This window comes from Mus caroli, unplaced genomic scaffold (assembly GCF_978045245.1).
Source record: "Mus caroli unplaced genomic scaffold, Mus_caroli_1 scaffold_8, whole genome shotgun sequence".
In the NCBI taxonomy this organism is placed as follows: Eukaryota; Metazoa; Chordata; class Mammalia; order Rodentia; family Muridae; genus Mus; species Mus caroli.
The window spans coordinates 112,620,449-112,648,221 of record NW_028227263.1 but is presented as its reverse complement, the minus strand read 5'-3'; the positions used below and the strand labels follow the sequence as shown (position 1 = coordinate 112,648,221).

General features: G+C 44.5%; 1 protein-coding gene across 1 annotated transcript; it reads right to left on the bottom strand.

Annotated features, from left to right (window-relative positions):
* Nucleotides 1–272: 272 nt before the first annotated feature.
* Uba2 (ubiquitin like modifier activating enzyme 2) lies at nt 273–27,264 on the bottom strand. Its single transcript, XM_085841887.1, has 17 exons — nt 27,067–27,264; nt 24,064–24,147; nt 23,020–23,090; nt 22,018–22,082; nt 20,360–20,460; nt 17,803–17,924; nt 16,964–17,031; nt 16,127–16,248; nt 14,943–15,042; nt 13,732–13,892; nt 9,838–9,931; nt 9,627–9,739; nt 7,273–7,428; nt 5,927–6,023; nt 4,100–4,205; nt 2,312–2,448; nt 273–1,056 (listed from the first exon to the last, which is right to left on the bottom strand). The coding sequence occupies exons 1-17, from the start codon at nt 27,202–27,204 to the stop codon at nt 875–877; spliced, it is 1,917 nt and encodes a 638-aa protein (XP_085698013.1). The 5' UTR covers nt 27,205–27,264; the 3' UTR covers nt 273–874.
* Between the last annotated feature and the right edge of the window lie 509 nt (nt 27,265–27,773).

The following is a 27,773-nucleotide window of genomic DNA, read 5'->3' as shown; positions in this document are numbered from 1 at the left end:
GGTTTTTCTCAGAAGACATCTATCTTGTTTTGTGAGAGACAGGGTCGCTTACTGGCCTGGAGCCTGCAGGCTGGCCAGTGAGTCTCAGAACTTCCCTGTCTGCCTCTCCAGTGCTGGCAGTGATGTGCCCAGCTTATTTTTTTAACCTGGGAGCTAGAGATCAAACTCAGACTCCCATACATGCATGGCAAGCACTTTACCAACCTCACAGTCCACAGCCCAGAGCTAGCACTCAGCCTGTGGCAGACACAAACCCACTAGGGCAACAGAGGCAGATGACAAGTATGCAGACATCATTTATTTGGTCCATAAGTACAGTATATTTGTTGTTTGAGTTTACAAAACATCAAATATAAATAACTTGAAACTGTAACAAATACACAAAAATTGGCTTCTTACACAGACATACCAGGCAGTATAAACTGAAAATCTGGGTAAATTAACATTGTTTTACATTAATATACACAGTGCCAGGTAACGTTTAAAAAACAAGTTTCAATGCATAGCACTTGACACTTCTGTGAATCTTTCAGGTAAGAGTATGAAAATGGTTAGATCTAGGCTAAAAATAACTTTTCTCTAGCCAAAAATAAAGGCATAATATTTATACCCAGGTTGCAGCGTTCCTACCCCACAGTGTTTTCCACTAGGAAATGATAGCTAAGGCTATTTACAGGGAAGGCAACATGCACGCCCGCGTTCTTTCAGCTCATCACCCAGCTTTGCTCAAAGGGTCGCAAATTCTACTCCTACGTCAACACAGCAACAGTCTGGAACAGTCTCAGCAAATGAACACTTTCACAGGAACGGAACCATCAAAGCCACACAAAGGGTCTAACTTTTGGTTCCGACCATACCAAGGGCAGGAGCCTGCTCAGTCTAACGCTATGACGTCATCTGGATCTTCTGTCTGCTCCAAGCGGCACTTCTTGGTACTGGCACCCTCATTCTCTTCCAGCTTCCGCTTGCGGACCTTGTCGTCCCCGCTGCAGTCAGTGCTATTTGAAGGGCCTTCTTCGTCTGAATCAACTATGAGCACATCATCTTGCTCTTGTGCTTATTTTGGAAAACAAAGCAAAGAACAGTGATGTGAGGGAGATGTCAATGGCTCACCAAGGCCTCACACAGCAGAATCCAAGCCCCCCGCCCTGGCCACCCTCAGGGAAGCTGTCTGGTGTTTGCTGTACCAAGCACATCTACTCTTAGGAGAAGATTGTTACTGGGGAGCAGAACTGACCCAGGGCAATTGCCTATTCTTTTCAAGCAAAACAAAAAATAATGACTAGCATATAATTCAAATGCATCATCATGCCTCCTGAGAGTCCCCACTGAGAAGGGGAGGGGCACCCTAATAGAGGAAAGAGCAGCAACAGCAACAAGCCACTTACAACCGCCAGGGACTGCTCTGAGCACTGTGCACAAACTCATCTAATCATCCCTATAAAGAAGATAACATTATTATCCCACTTCCAGAAAGGAACCAGAGGGACAGACATGGGCTCCCTATAGTCACAGCAGAGATCCCCACACTTGTGCTCTTTAACCCTATCCCCAAATACAGTGTGTCTCAATGTGCAAACTTAAAACAGGACCACACTTTCCCCCTACCGCCTTCAAAACCTGCCCCCGGTAGCGGGTCAGCATTTGTTTCACAATAGGAGTTAAGAACTTTGGTCTTACAGGCAATGCTCCTGTTGTGGGAAGAGAGAACAGACCAGCCCAAGAGGGCCACTTCTACAGCCTCAAAGTTTACCCCTAAATTCTCAGAGGATGCTACAGGCCAGAGCAAACATTCTAAAGAACTCCAAAAGTGCTCACATAAGGGGAAACAGAAGTTAGAAACGGTTAACCTTCAGTTTCCTGCACAAAACAGAGGGGAACTCAGGGGAGATACTGGTCCAAACAGGGAGCAGCAAAAGATCGGGTATCTGAAAGGTCCCAGGTGTCAGAAGGACCTCTGGGGACATTCTCAGGTGGGCTTTACTTAGGCACCTGCCTTCCTGGAAGCCCATACCCACCCTGGAAGCACCTGCTCAAAGAGCCAGATGCACAGTTTATGGCTTCCAAATAAGCAGCTTAAGCAGGCAGCTTAAGCAGAACAGACCACGGACCAGGAATTAGCCCACGGCTTGCTGTTGGAGATTCAGAAAACCACTCCCAATACCTCTAGGAATACCCCAGGGGTCATAAAGGTCTTCATGACTCATAAAACTCAAAGCCCCATTATACAATCAATTCCAAACTGACTCAGCCTTGGTATTTTACATTCAGTGTCCATCAGAGTACCAACTCTGGCGTGGAGGTGACTCACCTGTGGAGGTGGAAGGCTGGGCACCATCATCGCTGCCATTGGCAATGCTTTTGGCAGCATCTTCAGCTTGTTTTGGCCCCACTTTTTCAGGGGTGTCACCAACTACCTCAAATTCAACATCCTTTCCAAGATCTTCGCTAAAAGAGAAACAGAGACTATAAACAGACTGAGCTGTGCATTTCATAGTAAAGGAGCAGGGACATCCTCACAGCTCAGAATGTACAATGTGACCCCTGGAAGGTTCTGACTTCCAGAACACTCTCAAGAAAAGGCCAGAGCAATGCTTCTCTAACTCAAGTGACAGAGGCTGAGTTTTCTTTACATCCTGCTCACAGAGACTGAGGCATAAGGCCTGCAGCCCAGCAAGTCTATGTCTTTTTTTCCAGCTGCTCTGCCCAAAGATCTGACCAGACCTTGGTGTTCTGGGGATAGGGTTATGTGATTTCTGGCTTTCCCTAGCTTTATAGACAACTCCCTACTCTCATACCTGAGTTCCAAAGTATACATCAAATGTTATTTGTCAAGGTGAACAGAGGATGCACATTTTTAAAGGCCGTTCTGTGCTGAGAGTTAAAACATAGGGTGAGAAAGACAGACACAAACCCACACCCCAACTCTGCTATTTCTCGGACACTTGACCACTTTGTCCTTTCCTGCTGCTTTCTTTCACAAGTAAGCATGAGTTGTCACTGCTGCCCAGCCAGTGTCCCAGTGAAGGCAGGAGAGCACACCACTGCAGGCTAGCCTTGAGTCCATTATGTAACTTTATGTAGAATTTATAGTCCTCCAAACACTTTGAACACCAGGCAAGACCACATTTAAAGTACACTTACAGGGGATTGGAGGGATGGCTCAGAAGTTAAGAACACTCACTGGCTATCCTTCCAGCAGACCTGCGCTCCACTCCTAGCATCTACATGGAGGCTCACAACCACTCCAGGTTTAGTGACTTTAGTTCCAGGGAATCCAATGTTCTGTTTGGGCACTGCCCAAACATGACACACAGACATACATGCAGACAAAACAAACACCCACACACACATAAAACCCACTTCACCTTGCTAAAGCCAACTGTTCTGACTTCCACATTTGTATTGTCATGGTACATAAGAAGGTGTGTACATATGAAGTGTGTACACACACTCCCTACACTCTCTTAGATACACACAGAATACATGTAATTTTAAAAAAATGTGAAAAAAAAAAAACCCCAGCAAGATCTTATTATAGCTGAATTATGAAGATAAATGTACCTTTACAAATCTACCTAAAAAGTTTATTATTGCCGGGCAGTAGTGGCACACGCCTTTAATCCCAGCACTTGGGAGGTAGAGGCAGGTGGATTTCTGAGTTCAAGGCCAGCCTGGTTTACAGAGTGAGTTTCAGGACAGCCAGGGCAACACAGAGAAACCCTGTCTTGGAAAAAAAAAAGTCTATTATTTTATACCTTAAGATTTAAAAATTTTATTTCCCATGTTTCTCATAGTACACATGTGAAGTCAGCAGACCTGCGAGAGTGGGATCTCTCCTTTACCAACGTACCACAGGAACTGAACTCAGGTCTGCAAGCATGCTTAACCCGAGCCATCACCAGGTGCCAGAGAGATGACCATCGGCCATCCTGTCAGCTTCTACTCGTCCTCAAGCTGTTTTGCTGATTATCCTTGTATTTCTGAATCCTAGCACTCTCCTATAGGCACACCCCTGTGCAGCCCCACTGCGCAGTGGAGCTTCTACATAGAAATCCCTGGCTTGTGTGGTTTACATTCCAGAACTAACAGGTCCTACCTATGAAGAATGTTGATCAGCAAAGTGTAGTCCTGGAGGAAGTCATCCGCTTGAAGCCGGCTGCCGTTTCTGATTCCAAAGTCAGACAACTTCTTGGGGTTATTAGCTAGACGTGAGCAGAGTGAAGATGGTATAATTATCCTTCTACAGTGTGGGCAAGGGAGTTATTAAAACGCCAAAGCCACTATGGCTGCACTGCATTCCTTAGAAATTGGCATTCTCAAGTCCTGACCCACAGTGCCCAACAGAATGACTGAATTTGAAGACACTGCTTTATACAAGTGGTAACTAGTTAAAAACATGCCGTAACTGCGGAATTTGGGAGGTGGAGGCAGGGGATCAAATGGACAAGGTTATTTTCTGGGACAGCCTGGACTACACAAGACTTTTACTTATATTAAAAAAAAAAGTGTTCATATATATATAGAAGAAGCCTGGCCACTCAGACCATGGTGCACACCCGTCACAAGAGGCCACATGAAGACACATCAAGGAGAACGCTCCAAGGAAAGTTTCTGGATGGTTCAGTGCCCTAGGCTGTGAACAGCAAACTAAGTGTGCTATCAGGCACGCAGGAATTCAGCCCTGAACACTCACCTACCACTTCAAGTGGACCAAGTACAAAGGACCCACAAAGGCATCCCATTCAAAGCAAACTGATTTTGGAGTCCTGAGAAGGCAGCACTTCATCAGCGAGCGTTACTACACTTCACTCCCAACATGATCTGCAGTAGCTCAATGAGCTCTTTAGTAACTAACAGTACAGAACAGCAGACAAACCTCTCTTCACGGTAAAGACAGCTGTCTAGAATATGGCCCAAATATTAATATTAAACCACACTTCCAAAATAGCCAGCCAACATATGACCTCTAATTACACACGACCTAACTAAATACTCAAATAATTTCTCAACCAGCAAAACTACTACCAGCAAGAATCCTTATGACTATTTTCGGGAGATAAGATCTAACTTTATAAGGCTGGGCAGTGGTGGCTCACGCCTTTAATCCCAGCACTTGGGAGGCAGAGGCAGGCAAATTTCTGAGTTCAAGGCCAGCCTGGTCTACAAAGTGAGTTCCAGGACAGCCAGGGCTATACAGAGAAACCCTGTCTCAAAAAAAATCAATCAATCAATCAATCAATCAAACTTACTTTATAGACCAGGTTGGTCTCATTTGTGTCCTAAGTACCATGATCTCCAATGCACTCCCATGCCTGGCTGGCTTCAGATTTACCATGCAGGCAGGCTGTCCTTGACCTTCCTGCTTCCTTTCCCCATTGAGTACTGGGACAGGTGCGTGCCAGCACACCTGGCTTATGCACTGCTGGGACGGAACCTAGGTGTTTACGCATGCCGAGCTGGCACTCTATCCACCGATTATATTCCTGCCCTGACGGGAAATCTCAACAAAGTTCAGAGGTGGAGCCCAGTTGAGCTGTAGAACAACTGACCTAGCAGGTGCCAGTCTCTGTGTGATCTGACCTTGCCACTCCTGAAAAAAGCCCTAAGATTTACACTCCCCTGAGGCTAACAGCCTTAGGAGCATGCTCACCACCAACCTAGCCCTAGGGCCCAAGACATAGGCAGAGGGCCCTTGGGAAGGAACAAAAAGTATTTCAATGTATAAACTGCCAGAATCTGTGCATTGGGTCACTGACAAGTCCCTGAAGTACCCCAATACCAGAAAGCTTCCGAATCTGAAGGCCTTCGACAAGTAGCCACTGCCATAACTGTGATAGCAAATGCCACACTAACTCCTGCAATGAGCAGAGCCCAGCTTCTCCCTCCCCCAGGAGTTGCCAGGTAAGAAGGGCGAGGGTGGTACCTTCTGTCTCTCCCTCTTCTGAAGATATCAGGATTGTGCCTTTCCCATCTTCAATTTGGACATCTGGTGCCACCATAGCAAACTTTTCTTTCACTATCTAAAGGTGGAAAATTAAATATTAATTAATGTAGGTAATTAAAGACCATAAAAAAACCTATCCTGCTTTTCTTTTTCCTCTCCTCTCCCTCTCCTCTCCCTTTCTTTGTTTGTTTGTTTGTTTTTGAGACAGGGTTTCTTTGTATAGCCCTGGCTGTCCTGGAACTCACTCTGTAGACCAGGCTGGCCTTGAACTCAGAAATCTGCCTGCCTGCCTCTGCCTCCCGAGTGCTGGTATACTGCTTTTCTATACAAGTTAACTTTTCAACTGGGGAGAGCTACTTATTACATAATTACTCTGTGTGTGTGGCTTATGCATGTGAGTGCATATATACAAGTGCCACAGTGCACATGCATAGATCAGACAAAAGCTTTTGGAACTGGGTCACTCTTTCCACCAAGGGGCTGTGTCTTTAGGTTTATCTGACCCACCCAGTCTTTCTCTGGCCTCAGTTATATTTTAATATCCTGTCTGTTTCTGAGAATAGGCATGCATGCACGCACACACACACTCTTATCTACATGGTAAACATGGTCGCAGGAAGCCAAGAGGTGGCCCAGACCCCACCCCACATCTGCCCATGGATGCAGGGCAGGTGCAGCCTGAGAGCCTGGAGAGGCCACCCACCACCCTCACACTTAGGCTCAGGCTTCACATCTGCCACATTTCATCTCAGTTTCCATGTCAACCCTGCCATGGAAAGTGTTTGACAAAAAGAATGCCTGATTCTCAGATAATCTTCCCACTTCAAGCAGTGTCTCCCTTCATATTTCAAGATGCAGCATAAGAGACAACACTGTTAAATCCCACCTAGTGAAAACAAAACTCTCCCAATTATCAGCACTGCACTCGGTTCTTTTAGCCCCATGATAAATACCAACCAACACCATGTCCTAGGAAACAGCAAGTCACAAACCCTGCAACTTGAAGTCACTACTGGGTCTTCGTCCTGAGGGAAAGTGAAGGTACGCAGCCTTACTCAAGTATTTGTTCACCCCCCAAACCAAACAACTGCAGGGAGTGTCATTTCTCAGAAATCCGGACTTCCCTGTCTTCTGCTTACTAACACAGACCTGTTCCTTTCTAGACAAGATACATGTCCCAGAAACACAGGCAGAGGCTGGCGGGGATTGGACTGGGAAGCCACCCACAGGAGAGGCTCTATCCACCTAACAGCCAGTACTGTCCAGGGCAAATCCCACCCTGGACTCACTGCTACAAGGAAAAGAGAAGCAGTCCTTGCACTTGCCTTATCCTGTAAGGTGAGGACAGTCACTTTGTGGACATTCAGCCGCACAGTCACCTCTGGCTTGCTGGCACAAACGTAACAGTTGGTGTTGGGAGGATCCAGTGCACAAGGCACCAAGAGCTTCTTTCTTGGGTTTGGCTGCTTATTCAAAAAAATCTTCAGAGGGGGAAAAAAAAAAAACCAATCAGGAATCAGAAACATCGAGTTACCATTTTTTTAAACTAGCTTTTATGCATATGAGTACACTGTTGCTGTTTTCAGACACACCAGAAGAGGGCATCAGATCCTATTACAAATGGTTGTGAGCCACCATGTGGTTGCTGGGAATTGAACTCAGGACCTCTGGAAGAGCAGACAGTGCTCTTAATCACCGAACACGTCTCCAGCCCAAGTTACCATTTTTATAGATAAATCTAAAAATCTTATTGTTCTTTCCTCCCGTGTATGGCCTTGTTAGAAGAGGCACTTTAGTTACTAGGGGCAGGTTTTGATGTCTCAGAAGCTCAAGCCAGGACAAGTGTGTCTTCTTTTCCTGCTAACTGCCAATCTAGATATAGGACCTTTAGCTACCTCTCCAGCACCATATCTACCTGCATGTCACCATGCTTTCTACCATAATGATAGTGGACTAAGCTTTTGAACTCTAAGCCAGCCCCAATGAAATGTTACCCTTTTTAAGAGCTGTTGTGAAAAAAACAAACAAAAATCCACCCCCCACAAAAAGCCGTGTGTGGTGGGTGGCACACCCCTTTAATCCCAGCACTCAGGAGGCAGAGGCAGGTAGATTTCTGAGTTCGAGGCCAGCCTGGTCTACAAAGTGAGTTCCAGGACAGCCAGGGCTACACAGAGAAACCCTGTCTCGAAAAAACAAAAAACAAAGAGTTGCTGTGATTGTGGTATTTCTTCACAGTAATAAAGCCCCAACTGAAAGCCCAACAATGTATAGAGATTTTAATCTAGCAACATGGCTACTCTGGCTGGAATACAGAGATACCCCCTTGTATACATACACATTTAATCTCAAACAATGAAGTTTGTACAGACAGTTTACAGCAGACATGTCTGAAAGTGATGTCTAATTGAGTGGCAGACAAAGTGATGAATCAGAGAAAGATTTGACAAATAAGACATGCCCAACGCTTATAAGAGAGAGGAAAGGGAAGCTATTTGAGGGAGCAGCAGAGAGGGGTGAGGGAGGAAGGGAGAGGAAGAGGGAGGAGAGGGAAAGGAGAACAGAGGAGAGAAGGGGAAAGAAGTAGTTTTACCAGGACAGTTGGGGAGGGAGGGAGGGAGGGAGAGAGAGGGGGAGGGAGGGAGGGAGAGAGGAGGGGGGGGAGAGAGAGAGAGACATGAGCTAGACACAGGTGAAGACAGAATGAGCCAGAGAATGAGAAGGTGCAAAAAGATAAGAACATATAGCTAGTTAGTTTGAGACCAAGCAGAGCAATTCAGTCAGAAGCCAAGAGAAGCCAGTTTGAATCAGTGTAGAGAAGAGTTTGAGGCAGAAAAGCTCAGTCTATAGTTTTCCCTATAATGAATCTTAAGCACAAAACAAGGCGCAAGGGGAGACGATGTCTATGTGACCTGAGGCTGCATAAGAGAAAGTGTAGCAAGGCAATCAACAGTAGTAACATAGAACTGAACCTATAGCCATAACACACGGCAGAGCACATGCGTAGTATGCACAAAAGCCAGCTTTAATGCCAGCATCCAACTAAGGAAAGTCAACACTTAGGGTCAATGTTATTAATCCACTTGATGCTTATAAGCACAAGCAGCCATCAAATAGATACTTCCATAATAGTTATAGCATTGTCTGCTATAAAAAGTTCATCAGGGCTGGTGAGATGGCTCAGTGGATAAGAGCACCCGACTGCTCTTCCAAAGGTCCTGAGTTCTAATCCCAGCAACCACATGGTGGCTCACAACCATCCGTAACGAGATCTGGTGCCCTCTTCTGGAGTGTCTGAAGACAGCTACAGTGTACTTACATATAATAAATAAATAAATCTTTAAAAAGAAAAAATGTTCATCAAAAAAAATTCTTAGAAGTTAAAAAACATGTCAGCCTAAAAAGTAAAAAGAATCAATCTGGGAGTGGGGTGAGAGCTGCACACTCTCAGGGACCTTTTCAAATCAGCCTCAGCTACACAGTGAGTTCAAGGCTAGCCTGGGCATGAGACTTAGTCTTAAAATTCCAAAGGCAGTCCTTAGTGCACACCTTAGATCTCAGAATTCAGGAGGCAGAGGCAGGTGGATCCCTGTTAGTTCAAGGCAGCCTGGTCCATACAGATCAGCTGGGGTAACATAATGAGACATTACCTCAAAAAACAAAATGAAACAAGATTACTCACAGTTCTACACTGGTCTATTTTTCCAGATAAAATCTTTAATCCTTCCAACACTATCAAGCCGGCGATCACTGCATTAGTAGTAGCTATAGCAGGAATGATATTCCCTGCCATTGCTAGAGGATAGAAAGAGACAAACATGTTCAGTGGTCAAAAGGAAAATTGTACATGGGCTTGTTGATGATACAACCTAAAGTACAAACAACTTACTTACATTTTATGTCAAACCTGCTCTTCATATTCATGCTGAAAATGTGCATCCTGAGGTTTGCAGCAGATGTAACAAAATCCATTGCAGGTGGGTCGTCCTGCCAATTACACAAATGACAAAGCTTTGTCCAGTCAAAGTCATTTCACTGGCATTACCTCCCAAACAGCCACATTTACAGGTGTGCAATGCTACAGTCACACAGCCAGAACAAGAGAGACCTAAACCAGAGGCTGACACATGAGGCCTCACAGCAAGTAACACAGAGGGTGACTTAGGGGGAAGGGGCCATCTGGTTCTCTGGCAAGTAAGATAGTATGCCAAGAACACTTACAACCACCATGCTTGGCTAGGAAAGCATTCTTGTTTAAACAAATACAGTGTGACCTGGCAAGCTGGCCAGCGGTCGGTTACCAGCACTTGCAGTCCTTATAGAGGACTCAGCTCCGAGCATCCACATGGTAGTAACATCTCTACTCAATACAGCCTTCAGACCTTTGCAGAACACAGACACACAGGGGACACATATACAGATGCAAGCACAACACTTAAACATATGAAATGAAAAATAAAGATATCTTTAAAAAGAAAACAAAACCGGGGCTGGGGAGATGATGGCTCAGCCAACCACATGGTGGCTCACTATCATCTGTAATGAGATCTGATGCCCTCTTCTGAAGAGACTGACAGTGTGCTTGCATGAAATAAATAAAACTTTAAAAACACAACAACAACAAAACCATGGGGTGTGGGGGCTCAAGCCTTTAATCCCAGCACTCAGGAGGGAGAGGCAGATGGATCTCTGTGAGTTGTGGCCAGTCTGGTCTATAAAGCGAGTTCCAGGTTAGCCAAGAGTACCCAGAGAAACCTTGTCTTAAAAAAACAAAGCACCCACAATAAAACCAAATGTACTTCCTGGGCCCGTTAGTGAAGCTGCTAGACATAAGACAGAATCCAGGCAAGGATAACCTGTTTCAGCATCTACAAAGCTCCACCAGCAAGGCCTCTCACAGCTGTGGCTGTGAACTCTCAGGCTAGAGCTGAACAGATACCTTGTGCACAGGCACAGTGAGAGCTACTGAGAAATGACTAAGAGGTAGCCTTGGGGGGTGGGGGTAGGGGTGTCTCACCACATATCCCGGACTATCCTGGAAATTACTATGTATGTTTGAACTCAGCTCTATCTGCTTATGCCTCTGGGCACTGGGGCTAAAGGCATGAGCCATCACGTCTGGCTGTCTACTTCTATTTTGGTAGTGAGATGTAGCTGGTTTGCTCTAGAAAATGTCCTTCTCTAATTATTTTTGGTTTTGGAGACAGGGTTTTTCTGGTTAGCCCTGGCTGTCGAGCTGTACAGCAGGCTGATCTCAACTCAAAGAGATCCACCTGCCCCTGCTTCCTGAGTGCTGGGATTAAAGATGTGCACGCCTTGGCTACAAACCTTTATTCTTTCTTTTTTTAAAAAAGATTTATTTATTTGTTTGTCTGTTTGGTTGGTTTTTTTTGAGACAGGGTTTCTCTGTGTAGCCCTGGCTGTTCTCGAACTCAGAAATCCACCTGCTTCTGCTTCCCAAGTGCTGGGATTAAAGGCATGCGCCACCACTGCCCAGCAAAAGATTTAATGTGTAGAAGTAGTACACGGCAGCTTTCTTCAGACACCACAAGAGGGCATCAAATCCCATTACACATGGTTGTGAGCCACCTTGTGGTTGCTGGGATTTGAATTCAGGACCTCTGGGACAGCACTCAGTACTGCTAAGCCATCTTTCCAGCCCCAAACCTAAATTCTTAAAGAAAATAGCCTGCAGGATTAGAGAGGTACGTAGCTCAGGTTTAGAACACCGGCTGATTTCTGGAGATCCCGATTTCAAGTGCCAACCAGCACCACGTCATGGCTCACACCAACCCACCTATAGCTCAGTTCCAGGGCTCTACCTATCTGGGTACCAGGCACACATGTCTTGCACATGCATGCACACAAGCAAAGCACTCACATACATAAAAAGTAAAACACAAAGCACATCTCTACAACTGTCCCTGCACCACTAGGTGCAGAGTTACAAGGCAGCCGCGCTCAGCTCCAGGAGCTCCTTATTTGGCCTCAGTGAAGTAACAGAAACTTTCCAAATCACTAGAATAACAAAGAAAATATTTAAAAACCTACCATTTATATCACATAAACCCAGAGACTAGTGTTTATAAGAATTTCAAAAATCTAAATTCACTAGCTTTGTTTTAGATGTGATTCAACCAAACTTTCAAAGTTTGTGGACACAAAGTTATCTGAGGATTCTAAAAATGGCCAATCATTTTTCTACTCTGAGACCCATAGCAAATCTTTCCTTCCTTTCCCATGGTGGAGATCAAACCCAGGGCCCATGCACGCCAAGCAAGTAAGCACCGCACTGAAGATCTACAGACACGTCCTCAGCCCCCACAGAACTTGGTCACTGTAGGAATAAACAAACTTTATCATGAAACCAATTTCACCTGCAAATAAAATACCAATTAATTTCAATGAACTCTCACTTAAAAAAAAAAAAAAAAAAAAAAACTACATCTTCCCAAGAACAAAATTAAGTTGGCAGCGGATCCCCGTAGCACTTGTGAGGCCCTGAATTTAATCTGCAGCATCACTTGAACTAGGCAAAGTGATGTGCATATGTGATAGGCCTTTGAGGCTGGCTTGAAGGAGAGAGCCTGTCTTAGACACAACACAACAAAACCAAAACAATGTCATCTTATTTGTATACTGAGAGACCCTTCCGATTTGCTTTTGAGACAGGCTCACTCTCTAGCCTAGGCCAGGATGGCCACAGACATAATCTGCAGCAGCCTCCCGGGTGCTGGGGGTCCAGGAGTGGGCCAGACTTCTTTTTTTTTTTTTAAAGATTTATTTATTTATTTATTATATGTGTCTTAGTTACAAACCATCACAATATGTAAGTACACTGTAGCTGTCTTCAGACACACCAGAAGAGGGAGTCAAATCTCCTTGCGGATGGTTGTAAGCCACCATGTGGTTGCTGGGATTTGAACTCAGGACCTTCAGAAGAGCAGTCGGGTGCTCTTACCTGCTGAGCCATCTCACCAGCCCCAGACTTCTGAAATACCCTACTCACTTCAACAGAAAGGCAATCTTAGAGCTGAGTGTGGTAGCACATGCTTTCTTTCTTTCTTTTTTTCTTTTTGGTTTTTCGAGACAGGGTTTCTCTGTATAGTCCTGGCTGTCCTGGAACTCACTTTGTAGACCAGGCTGGCCTCGAACTCAGAAATCCGCCTGCCTCTGCCTCACAAGGGCTGGGATTAAAGGCGTGCGCCACCACGCCCAGCTAGCACATGCTTTCTAAGTCCAGCCTGGGCTACCTACTAAGACCCTGTTGCATAAGCTGCCAAAGTGTCTCAGCACAGACACAGGCCTACACTTTGTCTCGAGTGTATATGTGTTTGTGCAGGCAAAAAAAAATTTTTTTTATTTAGGTCAGATCAGGCAAATGAGCTGCTGACTCCAAAAGCAGAGGACTTAACATCTGTTTTTCTAAGTCAGTCAAACATCCCACTGAAATAAATTATGTTCTAGTCAATGTAACCATAAAAAATGTAAGTATGTTACTAGAAGACAAAAGTTTGTGATATTTAAGTTTATGCACAGAAAATTCAAATTCCAATAGAACCACTGGAGATGACGGCATCAAGTGAAACAGGTAACACCTCAAACTGTTAGCTTCTCTTGGAGCACAGGAACAACACAAGTGAGGTATGGGAGGCAGAGGCAGGCGGATTTCTGAAATCGAGGCCAGCCTGGTCTACAGTGAGTTCCAGGACAGCCAGGGCTACACAGAGAGACCCTGTCTCAAAAAAAGAAAAGAAAAGAAAAAAAAGACATATTTCAAAACAAACCTTATCCCAGATGAGCTCAGCTCCATCCCCCTTCTCGGCTAAATGGACTCGCAGAGTCTCGATGCTCTTTGAAAACAGACTCGCATAGCTCTTTACATCCAGAACCTGTTGGTCTTTCAAACCCAACTGGGGCTCATTTTGTTGATCGGCATTGGCTTCTCCTAAAAATGAACAAGAATGTTTATTAAACTCCATCTTGCTCTATTCAACAGATTCAACTTATGGCCATTAAGATTGACAAAAAGAGCCAAATTTCTCAATATTGTCACTATGAGCATGTACGCAAGGAAACCGCCGAGGCTGCAGATGCTCTAACACCAACCACATCAGGATCGCACGGTATTTTGGGGACATTCAAGAATATAATGGCAGGGCTGGACACATGACTGCAGTTACGAGAACTGGCTGCTCTTCTGGCCTTGGCGAGAACCTACACTCGTGTGCACATACCCACATAGTTGGCAAATAAATATAAAGGAGGAAGGATGAGCATCATATTATGCCCGGCATGGTTAACACTCTAAGTAAGTGGAAGTGTCAGTCATGGTTCCACATGTCCAATTTTACTGTATTAACCATGCTGTGAGCTGCAGCATAGTTCACATAAAGTACAGTATTCCAGTGACAAAGAAGTATAGTCACCACAATTGTTTTATTTCCTTGAATATAAACTTAAAAAAAAAAGATTTATTACATTTAAGCATACTGTTGCTGTCTTCAGACACTCCAGAAGAGGGCATCAGATCTCATTACCAATGGTTGTAAGTCACCATGTGGTTGCTGGGATCTGGACTCAAATTTTCAGAAGAAAATTTATATTCGGGGCTAGAAAGATGGCTCAGTTCTCTTAACCACTGAGCCACCTTTCCAGCCCCAAATAAAAATTTTTAAATTGTGTTTCTGAAGTAAATCTTAAGGAACAATCATACGAGTACAAAAGCAGATCTGTACATACAGCCACCAAGATACTTTCAGAAATAATGAAGCCATGATGCCTATCAATGGCAGTTAAAAAAACAAAACAAAACAAAGCAAAGCACAGACAGCAGGCAGCTTGTGAGAGCAGGGTCCTGCTGGGGTGTCTGTGGGGGGCGGGGGGCAGCGGTTCTTGCTGGAGCGGAGTCACACCCAATCTCTCTCATGCAGACACACAGCACTTCAGCTGTGTGTAAGTAGGGGTAGGTAGGAGAGCAACTAGCTACATTCTTTACCTTGACTCTGCACTTCAGCCCAGTCCAGTGGAACTGGAGGTTTCCTCTTGCGCCAGAGTTTGTCCATTGTCAGCAGATATCTAATATCATCTTTAAAAAGCTAAAATAAACAAATCCTATTAATCTTATAGTGCCCAAGTTGATAAAAACAGATCAAATTAGGTTGATTTACTAAAATTATGCCATGAAATCAGGTTTAAAGGCCCAGCATATGTAAGCACAGTAACAATTTCTAACACCACAGAAAAAGATCAAATATTTGGAGCAGGGGTACAGCACCCTCAGTTCTGCTGGCCACCCAGGCCCTCCTACAACCCCACAACCACTCCACAGGTCAGTCAGAAGCCCATTGACACAAACTCCAGTCTCTCAATACTCTATATGTAAGCAATGCGTTCAGAGGCTTGTGCTCCACTGCTGCCCTTTTTGTTTTGGGGGTGGGGTTAGAGAACATCTTAGATGTATAAATAGTAAGAGATCCTAGGGAGGCTAAGGAGAGCTAAGGGTTCTGTAATTATGAAAACCAACAGAAATGAGGCTTAGCTTGAACAGTAACCAGGTGTCCCAATCACAAATAGCCTGGAGACTGCTCAGGAAACAATCAGCAGACAACAGTAGACACCAAGAATAAAGGGCTTAGAATTCTAGGGTGACTTAGAGTAGCTGAACTGCTAAGAGGATCTAAGCAGGAAAGAGGTGCAAGACCTTCTAAATACACTGCACTAAACTACAAAAGAAAAGGAAGTAAGTCTTGCTGAGAGACTGCTCAGTGGTGGCCATGCTAATCAGATGTTCGAGCCCTAGGGCTGGAGAGATGCTTCAGGGGTTAAGAACACTTTTTTTTTGGTAGTTTTTTTCAAGACAAGAGTTTCTCTGTGTAACCCTGACTGTTCTTGAACTCACAGAGATCCTCCTGCTTCTGCTTCCTGAGTGCTGGGATTAGGGGCATACACCACCAGCACCTGGAGAGAACTCTTGTTGCTTTTGCAGAGGACTAGGGTTCAGTTCCCAGCACCCACATGGCAGCTCATTACCATCCGTAACTCTAGTTCTCTCTGATCAGACCCCCACTTCTGAGCTGAACACCAGCATACATATGGTGCACAAACACTTGCATGCAAAACATTTGTACACATAAAATAAATTGTTCAAAAGAGGGAGGACAAGCGAGGAAGCCGCCTAACCTTGGTAAAAAGTTTAACTGGATCATATCCAGTTGACTTAGCCCACTCCTTAGTGGAAATACGCTTAATGTCTCCGTCTTCATTAGATGCTCGAGCTCTAGCTTCAGCCTCTGTTGGCTCCCCTACAAAACAAGCATTGTATTTTCAACATTCAATTAAACTCTCACCCGTGGGAGTAAAATCATTCATGGAAGTCAGCTGTATGTGACACATTCAGAGCTCCAGGACAGTAAGGTAAATACCAGTGTGTTTTTGTAAATTTAATTTAAATTTTTTCTTTACATGCATGGGTGGTTTGAGCTGCATGTGTGTATGTGCACCAAATGGCTGCTTTGCCCTTGGAGGCCAGAAGAGGGTATGACATCCCTTGGAACTGGAGTTACAAAAGTTGTGAGGCAACACGTGGATGCTGGGAACTGAACCCAGGTCCTCTAGAAGAGCAGACAGTACTCTGAACCCGAGTCATCTCTCCAGCCCCGAGCCTCAGTCTCTAAGAGTAACAGTGTATAGCACAGCCCTATAAACACAACAGGCACTACTACTAGCAGCCAACTGATTAGACCTGAGAAATGTCTTCATTTCTTTATCAGTGAAATGCAACTACTCCTTTGTTAAAAGGTTTAAAACAGCAATGAGAGGTGGGCATGGTAGTGCACACCTTTACTCCCTGGGCTCTGGGAGGCAGAGGCAGATGGACCTCTCTGAGCTCCAGGACAGCCAAGTCCACCTAGGAGTTCCAAGATAGGAGCCACATACAAAGACCCTTTCCTTAGGCACCACTATTAAATATATCACAACCAAACACTGAATGAGCTATGAAAGGCACCAGTCACTTACAAGCAGCCTCAGGGTCAGCTCTGTCAGGGGACACTTCTTGATCAGCATCTTCCTCTCCAAACAGCTGGCTACAAATTTCACAATAGCAAACATTTTAGGTACAGGCATTTGAAACTAATGTGATTATTGCTCCACAAAAAACTAAGTTACAGTAGTCCAAATTCTTAGCAGGGATATAGTAAACAATTGATGACTCAGTCCACGATTCTGGGACTATCCAGGCACTGTAATCTGATCACGCTATTTGCTCATGGCACGCACTAAGGCTAGACCTGAGATGTGTATCCAATCTCCCTGCAAAGTTCCAAACCTTCCAATAAGAAATGTGTTAGCAGAGATGGGCAAGCTTCCTTGCCGAAGGATAACTTAACACCAGGATACTTACAAGGCACCCTTGGCTAGCTGTTCCACAAACGTTACACATTAGAGTTGGTTGTGGATGGTTATTGAACAGGGTTAGAGATCTAAACCACAGCCTCAGGAATACCAGGCAAGTACTATGCCACTGAGTTTCACCACAGCCCTACTGAGTATTTTTAACTTCCATTGTGATTTCTTGTTTAACCAATGGGTTATTTATAAGTATGTTTTCATATTTCCAAATATATACATTCGTACAAACTTAGTTGCATGCCTGTGTCCAACACCAGACTAAACATCTAAAATTTCCCCCATAGCATGCTAAGAATGCTGTCTGAGTGAGACCCAGGAAAGCCACTGCTGTCTCTTCACCATATTTAACCACTGTAAACACAACTTTTTAAGAGTATTTAAGTAAAAATGGCCTCACTTTCCATGATCAGTTCTGAAAAATACTCCAGAAATATGTTAACTCTTACTTGAACAAATACTTGGCCCACACGATGCAATGGATAGGTTCTGAAGGTGTGTTCCGAATCGTACAGCCAGGGAACGTTCTCTGGGTAGGCTTAGGATGACATTCGTAACACTCAGTCACACCCTATAACATTAGGACATGGGAAAGCGGTTACCCCAAGATGATTATAATAGGTAGACACTCCATCCCTTCATTCAATTTCAACTGGGTTTGTTTTGTTGGTTTTTTTTTTTGGTTTTTCAAGACAGGGTTTCTCTGTATAGCCCTGGCTGTCCCGGAACTCACTTTGTAGACCAGGTCAACTGGGTTTTATGTTGTCAAGAAAAATTTTAAATTAGTGACTGCAAAATTCTTATTGTACACATAAAGAATACAAAGGCTAAATGAAGTGACTACAGCCATAGCTAAGACAGAACCAGGACTTCTTACTATAAGGAGGGCTGAAGAGACAGCTCAGAGGTTAAGAGCACTGGCTGTTCTTCCAGAGGTCCTGAGTTCAGTTTAAAGCAACCACTGGTGGCTCACAACCATCTGTAATGAGATCTGATGCCCTCATCTGGTGTGGAGGTATAAATGCAGGCAGGCTGCTATATATATATAATAAATCTTAAAAACAAAAAAAAACAAGAGCTTTCTAGCCACGTATTTAAAGATGTCAATCAAAATTAAAAGATTTTGATCTGTTAATACCCTAAATATTCTCATATCCCAATACCCTTAAAGTCTCATTAAAACGAGTACACCAGAGCCGGGCATAGCATCGCATGCCTTTAATCCCAGAACTTGGGAGGCAGAAGCAGGCGTTCAAGGCCAGCCTGGTCTACAAAGTGAGTTCTGGGACAGCCAGGGCTATACAGAGAAACCCTGTGTCAAAAAAACAAAAAAACAAACAAAAAAAACCGAGTACACCAGGATGATTGTCAATCTCAAGGGACACCAAGATGTTTGAAATGCTAAGGTATCCCCAATGTAGGACCACCAAATGAATCCCTTTCTACCTCAGCACATCTAAACCTCAGCCTTCACACAGAAGCATTAAAAAAAAAAAAATGTCTTCCCACGAACAGTTAATATACATTACTAAAAGTGGTTTTAATATACATGAATGGTGGATTCAGGATTTGCCCCAGAATACCATTGTGCCCTTCATCTTCCAATAAAATGTCTTAGGTGAAGCCTCTGACAAGCTGCCATGGTTTGTATCACAGTAGGGGAACAAAGAGAGCAACTGCCTTGATGTACACAAAGACATCAAACCCTCCACTGATTCTATACCCCAACACACATGGCAACCTATGTAGAATACACAGAGTAAGTGTCCAAGACTAAGTTATAACAGAAGAAAGGGCCACTTTGTAACAGATACCCCAGTCCAAAAAATACCAGACAAGCCAGTCCATTTTAGGTACTTTTTAAAAATAGCTTCGAATCTGCAAAGGAATTCTTCAAACGTAATCTTTAATGTTTATTCCTGAAGAGCAAACCAATTGCAATCCCAGGATATTATAACCAGAGGTCAATGAGTGTTCGCCGTCCTCTTTTGCTCTTTAGTTTTACTTAAATGCTTAAACTATTTCACAAATACAGTCAGATGATTTCATTCTCTTCAGACTTGCATACCCAGACTCCTTTAGATAAAATTAATGTCACTGATCTGGATTTAGGACTAACCAATTCTACAGCTGAACTAGACTCCCAAACCCACAAGTTAACTTGATTTATTATATTTAGTGTGTGTGTGTGTGTGCACGCACTGCACGTGTGTGCAAGCCAGAGGGTAGCTTGTGGGAGTTAGTTTTCTCCTTCCAACTCGAGGGTAAGGGCTTGAGCTCAGCTGGCCTAGCTTGGCAGCAAGTGCCTGCTGAGCTGGATCACTAGCCCAAAAGTCAGGTCTGATTTGTTTTGAAGACAGGATCTCACTATATAGACCAGGCTGCCCTTGAAATCAGATCCTACCGTCTATGCTTCCAGTTGCCGGAATTAAAGGCTTGTGCCACCATGCATGGCTCACTGAAACTTTTAGAAGTCTGATTTATTGTCTGTCACCTACAACATGACACAAAGTCCATGACTAAGAATTTTTGTACAATTTGTTAATGTCAGTCCATCTAAGGATTGTTGTTGTTAGTTTTGGGTTTTCCTCTTTTTTTGTTTGTTTGTTTGTTTGAGACAGGGTTTCTCTGCGTAGCCCTGGCTGTCTTGGTGCTTACTCTGTAGACCAGGCTGCCCTTGAACTCAGTGCTCCATCTGCCTCTACCTCCCAAGTGCTCCAAGTTGTCTGCCATCACGACCAGCTAGGTCTAAGGATTTTAACAGATAAATTAAGGTAACAATCGGTGCAGAGTCAAACGCTCTCTTCCTTTGCCTTTAGATTGTCCTTGGCTTTCTTGAGGGTAGGAATTTGCTGAACTAAATGAACCCAGAGACCCAAGCATCATCGTGTCTTATCTGGCATGAAATCTCTACACCTGAGATGCTGACCTAGGTCCTCTATACAAACCCAAAACTTCTTTCCTTCCCAGGTCTCAAGTGAGTGGAAAATCAAAGTGTCTCTTCACCTTCTTGATAGTGGTCACCTGTCCAAGATACCCAGCAGTCCCGCTCTCAATGAGAGGCACATCAGCAGCCAGACACATCCTATTCACGTGGTTTCGTGCAGCTGAAAGAACACAGTGGTGAGCAAGAGTTCCTGATGACACCAAGTTCAGATGACAATTACGAACATTTCTTGCTTTCAATATAGCACATGCTCATTGTGATGATGGGAATGTAACTTGACCACTTCTGCCTGTTAGGGCTGCAACAGTGGGCTACAGCCTACACTCAACAAAACTACAACCGAGGAATTAATCCTGCAAATTCACTCTAGAAAAAGACTTCTAGGAATGATTCCCAAGTGCTGGGCTGTGAGTGCAGCCTGTCTGGTATGTGTATGGCCCTGGGTATGACTCAAGGTACTTCTACAAGATCTAGAGTGGGGTTGGAGAGATGGCTCAGCAGTTAAGAGTTCTGGTTGTTGTTTCAGCCAGAAAATTCAGAGTTCGGTTCCCAGCACCTATAAGTTGGCTCAAAACTGCCTGTAAATCCAGTGTAGGGGGGATCTGGACTCCTCTTTTGGAATCTTTGAGCACTGGGACAGCACACATTACACAGACATACATGCAAATAACACACCCATTCACATAAATGTATGTATGTATGTATGTAAAGGAAACAATCAAAAGCATTAAGAAAGCGGGCGTGGTGGCGGTGGCGCACGCCTTTAATCCCAGCACTTGGGAGGCAGAGGCAGGCGGATTTCTGAGTTCGAGGCCAGCTTGGTCTACAAAGTGAAAGTGAATTCATGACATCCAGGGCTATACAGAGAAACCCTGTCTCGAAAAACCAAAAAAAAAAAAAAAAAAAAAAGAAAAAAAGAAAAAAGGCATTAAGAAGGTGTGAGCTGCACAAACCATTTCCATGCATTCTGTAACATGCTACTACGCTTCCATTAAGTAATCCTTGGTGGATGAGGGACAGAAGATGGAGCACAGTCCAAGAATCCTTCTGGCTTTCAGTGTCCCTCCTTTTAGTAATTACTATACACACTTTGCACACTACTTTGTTGATTCACCACGTAGTCCTAGATGGCCTACAGCTGGCTACACAGGGCACACTAGACTAGATCCACCTATATCTGCCTCCTATGTACTGGGATAAAAGACACACCCAACAGGCCCGGCTTTCCAGATACAGATCTGTTGCACCTGTGAAGATTTGGTCTAGGCTCTTATGGTATAGGCGGTATAGGCACAGCTAGAGTAATTCTAGAATCAGCCTTTAACTGGAGCAGCACAGACTGAGGCAGGAGGATTGCCACTAGTTTAGGGCCAGTGTCAGGGAACATAGTGAATTCCAAACTGGCTTGGGGTAGAATGAGACTGTCACCCCCCCCTCAAACGCCAGCTATTCTTGTTTCCTTTTTGGTCTCCTAAGTTCTTTTTTCTTTTATTGTTTTTTTTCGAGACAGGATTTCTCTGTGTAGTCCTGGCTATCCTGGAACTCACTTTGTAGACCAGGCTGGCCTCGAACTCAGAAATCCGCCTGCCTCTGCCTCCCAAGTGCTGAGATTAAAGGACTGTGCCACCTCCTAAAGTCTAACTCACACTTGGACACTAACTCTAACACTTTGCCATGGGAAGAGGAAGCAATGAGACATGAAACATTACAGCCTTACCTCTGTTATCTAATGCATTCATGACCAATATAAACTGTCGAAAAAACTCCACATTATAGTCTGGGCTGAAAAGCAAAATGGGGGGAAAAAAGTCACCAAAACTGGTCTCATGTATGATTTTCTCAGTATAGTCCTGAAAGTGATAAATAACTGTAAAAATAACTGTTGGTGGGAGTATATGCCATAGATACAGGAAGGCTGGGGTTGTCTTAACATAAACACAGCTTAAAGGAACTATTCTCAAATCTCTCTCCTTTCTGACCAGCTACCTAAGTCATCAAGACAAACTCTTCAACTGGCAGAAAGCTGGCCTAGCCTCACTGTGCCTCCCAGCACACTGCCTTCTGGGGCAGCAAATGCCTGGGAACATCATAGAAGTACATTCCCAGGATCTGCTGGCCTAAGGCTTCACCTCACATGGTCACCATCAGGCCGGGTTCAGGCCCCTGGGGGCTCTGCTTTTAGCAGCAATGGGAAAGAGGCACAGGGTAAGAGAGTCAGAGGGCGATAGGCAGGTCTGCAAAGCAAACACTCAGAAAATTAGAAATAGCTCAAGAGACAAATGCCCTGAGAAAGTGTAAGGCTTACTCTAATTCTAACCCTTCATATAGAGGCTAGTGTGGGGGGCACACCTCTGGAACCCTGTTCTGACACCTCCATAAGGACAGACTTATCTGTCATCACAGGAATAAGTACAGTCAGACACTCACAATACAGTCTCAGAGGATCCTCAGGCATCAAAGTACAGTTCTTTCTAAGCTTCCAATTAAGTTCCTTACTGACATTAAAACATTTCTTAGCTAAATAATTCAAATGTACAGCAAATGGTAATAACAATGGCACTAATGTGGGCACAGACTCATGATGTAAGTATCTAGAAGTTATCCTAAAAACACAGAATGATTCGGGGCTCACATACATGCCAGATAAAAATGCCTTACACTTTAATGATTTAATTAAGAATTCATAGCAAACAGCGTTGTAACAAAATGATATGCATACTTCATGATGCTGTCATGGTGGGCCTCAATGTTGGCTTGGGGGTGGAACTGGAGCACACTTTCTTTGGCAACCTGGAAAAGCAACAGTAAATCGCTGTTAACATTTGAAATCTGACTGACATATACATGGATGCTTCACCTATAATGTGCTAATCCTATTTATGTACAAAAACTGCAGTAAAGTCTCATTAAGTGTATTAGTACTCAGAAAATTAATTTCCCCTACATGTGACCATACACACTTCTACATGAATGGCAAGCTTCAGAAAAAACAGACACGATGAGGCCAGGGCTCTAACTCAGGAAGAACATCTGCGTGTAGTCCCTGCAGTGCAGAACTAAACTAAACTGCCATAACCACGTGCCATTCATTCACTTAAGAACCTAAGAAGCCTTCTGTAACCATCCAGGTAAACGTCACTGCAAAGATGTGACACAGCTTAGGACAGGCTGCTGCCACAGAAGAACTTAGTCAAAAAAATTAACACAGCAAAAACACCCACTGGGAAGGGAGCTGCAAAAGGAAAAAAACAAAAAAAAAACAAAAAACAAAACAATTGGAATGGCATTGAGGGGAGAGAGCGCTGGCAGAAAACAGGACAGCAGGACCTCTGACCTCGCCAAGCCACGGGAAATATTCAAAACAGTATCTTTTCTCCCTGGGATGTAAAGGAACAAACTTAAATATGAAGAGGATATGAAAGACATCCCAATTATAGGACTAAACACAGCTGCTCTCGTTCCTTCCAGATAGCCAGTGACCTGAGTCACTCCCTTATTCTTTTCACTCTTTGGGAATCAAAAGGTAGGCTTGTGTGGTGAAGGTTTGGGCGCCTGGTCAATCCCCAGAACCCAAAAGGGTGGGAGGAGAGGGTGTGACCAGTTGTCCACCATTTGCAGGAGACTTCAATTCTCATGCAAATGGTGCGCACAAGTGCCCCATAATAAGTAAATGAAATGTTAATCATAGAAATAAAAATAAAAAGAGCTAGCCTCATCCACTCTCCCTCGGTCACTCGTCCTAACTGCATTATGGGAAAGTTACCTGAGCCTTTGATCTTCCCACATGTTTCTTTTGAAACAAGAACTGCCTGTTGAGGTTGCTGACATCGATAGTGTCCAGATCAATCTACAAATAAAGAAAGGGAGGTAAATCCCAATTTCTGAGCAACACCACTGTCGTCACTGTGCTTAACCCAGAGCTTACCTGCAGCCAGTGCTTTCCTGGACAACTCACACCCACATGTTGACCAAATAACAACTGCATTTAAACATTATGGGAAGAACAGCACTTAAGTCAAAGGTAACCTCAAAAATGCATTAAGGATGGCTAATTGTTTTTGTTTATTTAATCACGATCCTTGCAAATATTTCAGGGAATTCCTTAGATATCATAAAAGATTTGATTAAAAATATAAAAAGCTGGGTGTGGTGGCGCACGTCTTTGATTCCAGCACTAGGGAGGCAGAGGCAGGCGGATTTCTGAGTTCGAGGCCAGCCTGGTTTACAAAGTGAATTCCAAGATAACCAGGGCTACACAGAGAAACCCTGTCTGGAAAAAAAAAAAAAAAAAACCCAAAAAATAAAAAAATATATAAAATAAAAATTTCTGGGTGGGCAAGGTGGTACACTCAGTAGTTACCTGTTAGTTGAAGGTCAGCCTGGTCTCCATAATGAGTTCCAGACCAACCAGGGCTACACACAGAGACTCTGCCTCAGTAAATAAATAGTTTTCAGTATATAAATAGGGTTCAGTAAATAAATAGTTTTCTAGGCCAAGGAGATTGAAGGCAGTAAAGTGGCTGCCCTGGGGCTGGAGACATGGCTCAGCAGTTACTAGCACTGGCTGCTCTTCCAGAGGTCCTGAGTTCAATTCCCAGCAACCACATGGTGGCTTACAACCATCTGTAATGGGGTCTGACGCCCTCTTCTGGTGTGTCTGATATGTCTCTCTGAAGAGAGAAACACCGTACTCACATATATTAAATAAATAAATCTTTTAAAAAAAAAGTGGCTGCACTGCCATCTATATAAGGAGCAGAGTTTGATACTCCAAAAGCCACATTAAAACAAGCTGGGCACAGTGGCAAGCCTTTGCAATCCCAGAGCCGGGGCAGTGGGGCTAGGAGGAATTCCTGGACTCACTAGCCAGTCAGCCTAGTGCATCTGCAAAGTTCCAGGGTAGAAAGAGACCCTGCCTCAGTAACTGCTCGACAATGCCCCAGGAGAACGAACCTTGAAGTTGTCCTCTGGCCTCCACACACGAAAAACACCCATCTGTCTGATAATTTCTGATTTACTGTGCCATGTCATTTTTCATTAAGCAATATGGAACATGTTAGTTTCTTTCTTTCTTTTTTGCTTTTTTTTGAGATGGTTCCTCTGTGTAACAGCCTCAGATCCCCTGGAACTCTCTTTGTAGACCAGGCTGGCCTGGAACATACAGAATACAGAGGTAAGCCTGCCTCTGCCTCCTAGTGCTGGGATTAAAGATGTAAGCCACCACACTCATGTTAATTCTTTATCTACACATTCACTCAGGATTACTTGAGGGCTGTTGAAGAAAATGCTATATGTATGCTAAAATAAATAAGTAAAGTTTAAAACCTAGTCTAGGAGCCGTAGATGGCTCAACAGTTAAAGAGTGCTGGTTGCTCTTGCATTGGATCAGGGGTTCAATTTTCAGGCTCAACATGGTGGGTCACAGCCATTGCTAACACCAGCTCCAGGGATCCAACGCCCCCTTCTGGCCTCTGGGGGCACCAGGCACAGACACAATGCAGGCAAATGGCCCATACACATAAACTAAAGGAAAAAGTTTAAAAATTAAATTTTAATCTAATTGCTACTTTAAAGGGGAAAAAAATTACCATCATTTACATTCTATTTCAACAAACTTACATAAGCAACAAAATGTTCTCATCATCAAACATTCTAAAGTTTAGAGCAGTTTGGGAAAATTATGGAACATAATCATTGAAATATTCATTTGTATTTCAAAGTTCACTATAAAAATTTAATCAAAGAAAATTAAAACAGAGAACAAGCATTTATTTTTCAATTCACTCCTGTCTACTGAAAAATCTACTCTTAAAATAGCATCAAGCGTCACTAGCATACTATAGACTATACTATTTTCTATGGGCCAAAACTGGGTGTGAAGCCTGACCAATGAAGAATGTTTCCCTCCAATTCTGCCTCTGCTGAAACCCTGACACCTGCAATTTCATCCCGTGTATTCTGCTAAACCTTAAGGCATCTTCAATTCGCATCCAAGGTTCAGATAATATCTCCAACACATTCACAAATTACAGCAGTTTCCTGTCATTGCACATTACGCTAACGCAAAACTTAAGAATCCTGACAACCAAAAAACGTTTTTTCTTTAATTTCTTGGGTAAGATGTTGCTACGTAGCCCAAGCGGACCTCAAACTTCCGATTCTACAGTTTCTCGATGCATGGATTACAGGCTGTCACCCAATCCTGCAAACCCCAGGGAGTATCTATAATGACATAAACACGGATCTGCACGATGCCCAGCCCAGAGGCGCGCGAGCCCCAAGGAGTCTAACCAGCCACTTACGGCGTGCCCCCAGGGTAAGTTACTCAACCTCATAGCGTCTCACTTTCCTCATCTGTTAAAAATAAAACGGGATGCCGACAGCACTTGCAACCTGGAGGCCGGTGGCAGACTCGGGAATGAATGCATGTGTGCACGCCCGGCGTGCTGTGGCTGGTGGCTGCAAACCGCTCGGCCGCGGGATCATTATTTTAAGTTGGAGCATATTTGAATTAAAGTCACAGCATCTACATCTCTTCTTGCATCCCAGTGTAACTGGGGAAACTGCCTCGGCAGGCGGCGCGCGCAGGCCCAGGGAGCCGAGGGCCGCGAACAGGAGGTCCGGAGAGCCGGAGTCCCGCGTCTCACCAACCCGCTTCCCGCACAGTGATCCTAACCCCAGGCCTCTCGGGCCGCGCCGCCCTGACTCTCGCCCGGAACCCGGGCCCCGCAGGCAGACCGCCATTCACCCGGAGCCCGGGCCTCACCAGGTCGATGTGGGAGAAGCCAGTGAGCACCAGGTTCTTGAGCAGCTCACAGCCGATCCCACCCGCGCCAACCACCAGCACCCGGCCGCCGGACACCGCCTCGGCCAGCTCCCGAGGCAACCCCCGCGACAGTGCCATGGCGGGACGTCTACGAGCCGCCTCACAGTCGGAGGCGGGAGAACCAGAGCGGCAGCCGGAAGTCGGTGGGGGAAGGGCAGCGCAGCTTCCGCTCCTGCGCAGTGCGGCCGCCAGCCCGCCCGGGGATGGGCCAAGGCGACACCCGGAGTCCTGGGATTACTTGTCACACAATTCCAGAGGAGCACAAACCAGCTCTCAGCCTGAGATGCCTAGGGTCACCTTCTAAAGACCTCGGTTTGAATTCCCAACAAAAGCTCCTTATTTAAGGGTTAAAAAAAGCTATGACCCGGCCGGGAAGTGGTGGCGCACGAGGAGGATTTCTTGAGTTCGAGGCCAGCCTGGTCTACAGAGTGAGTTCTAGCACAGCCAGGGCTACACAGAGAAGAAACCCTGTCTCGAAAAAACAAAAGAAAGAAAGAAAAAAAAAAGCAGGAAACACATATTAAACTGTCATACAACATAGCCACATTTATCAATATACTCCATGAGCTGGACGGATGGCCCAGAGGTTAAACGCACATATTGCTACTGCAGAGGACCTGAGTTCAGCTGTCAGCATTCATATTAGG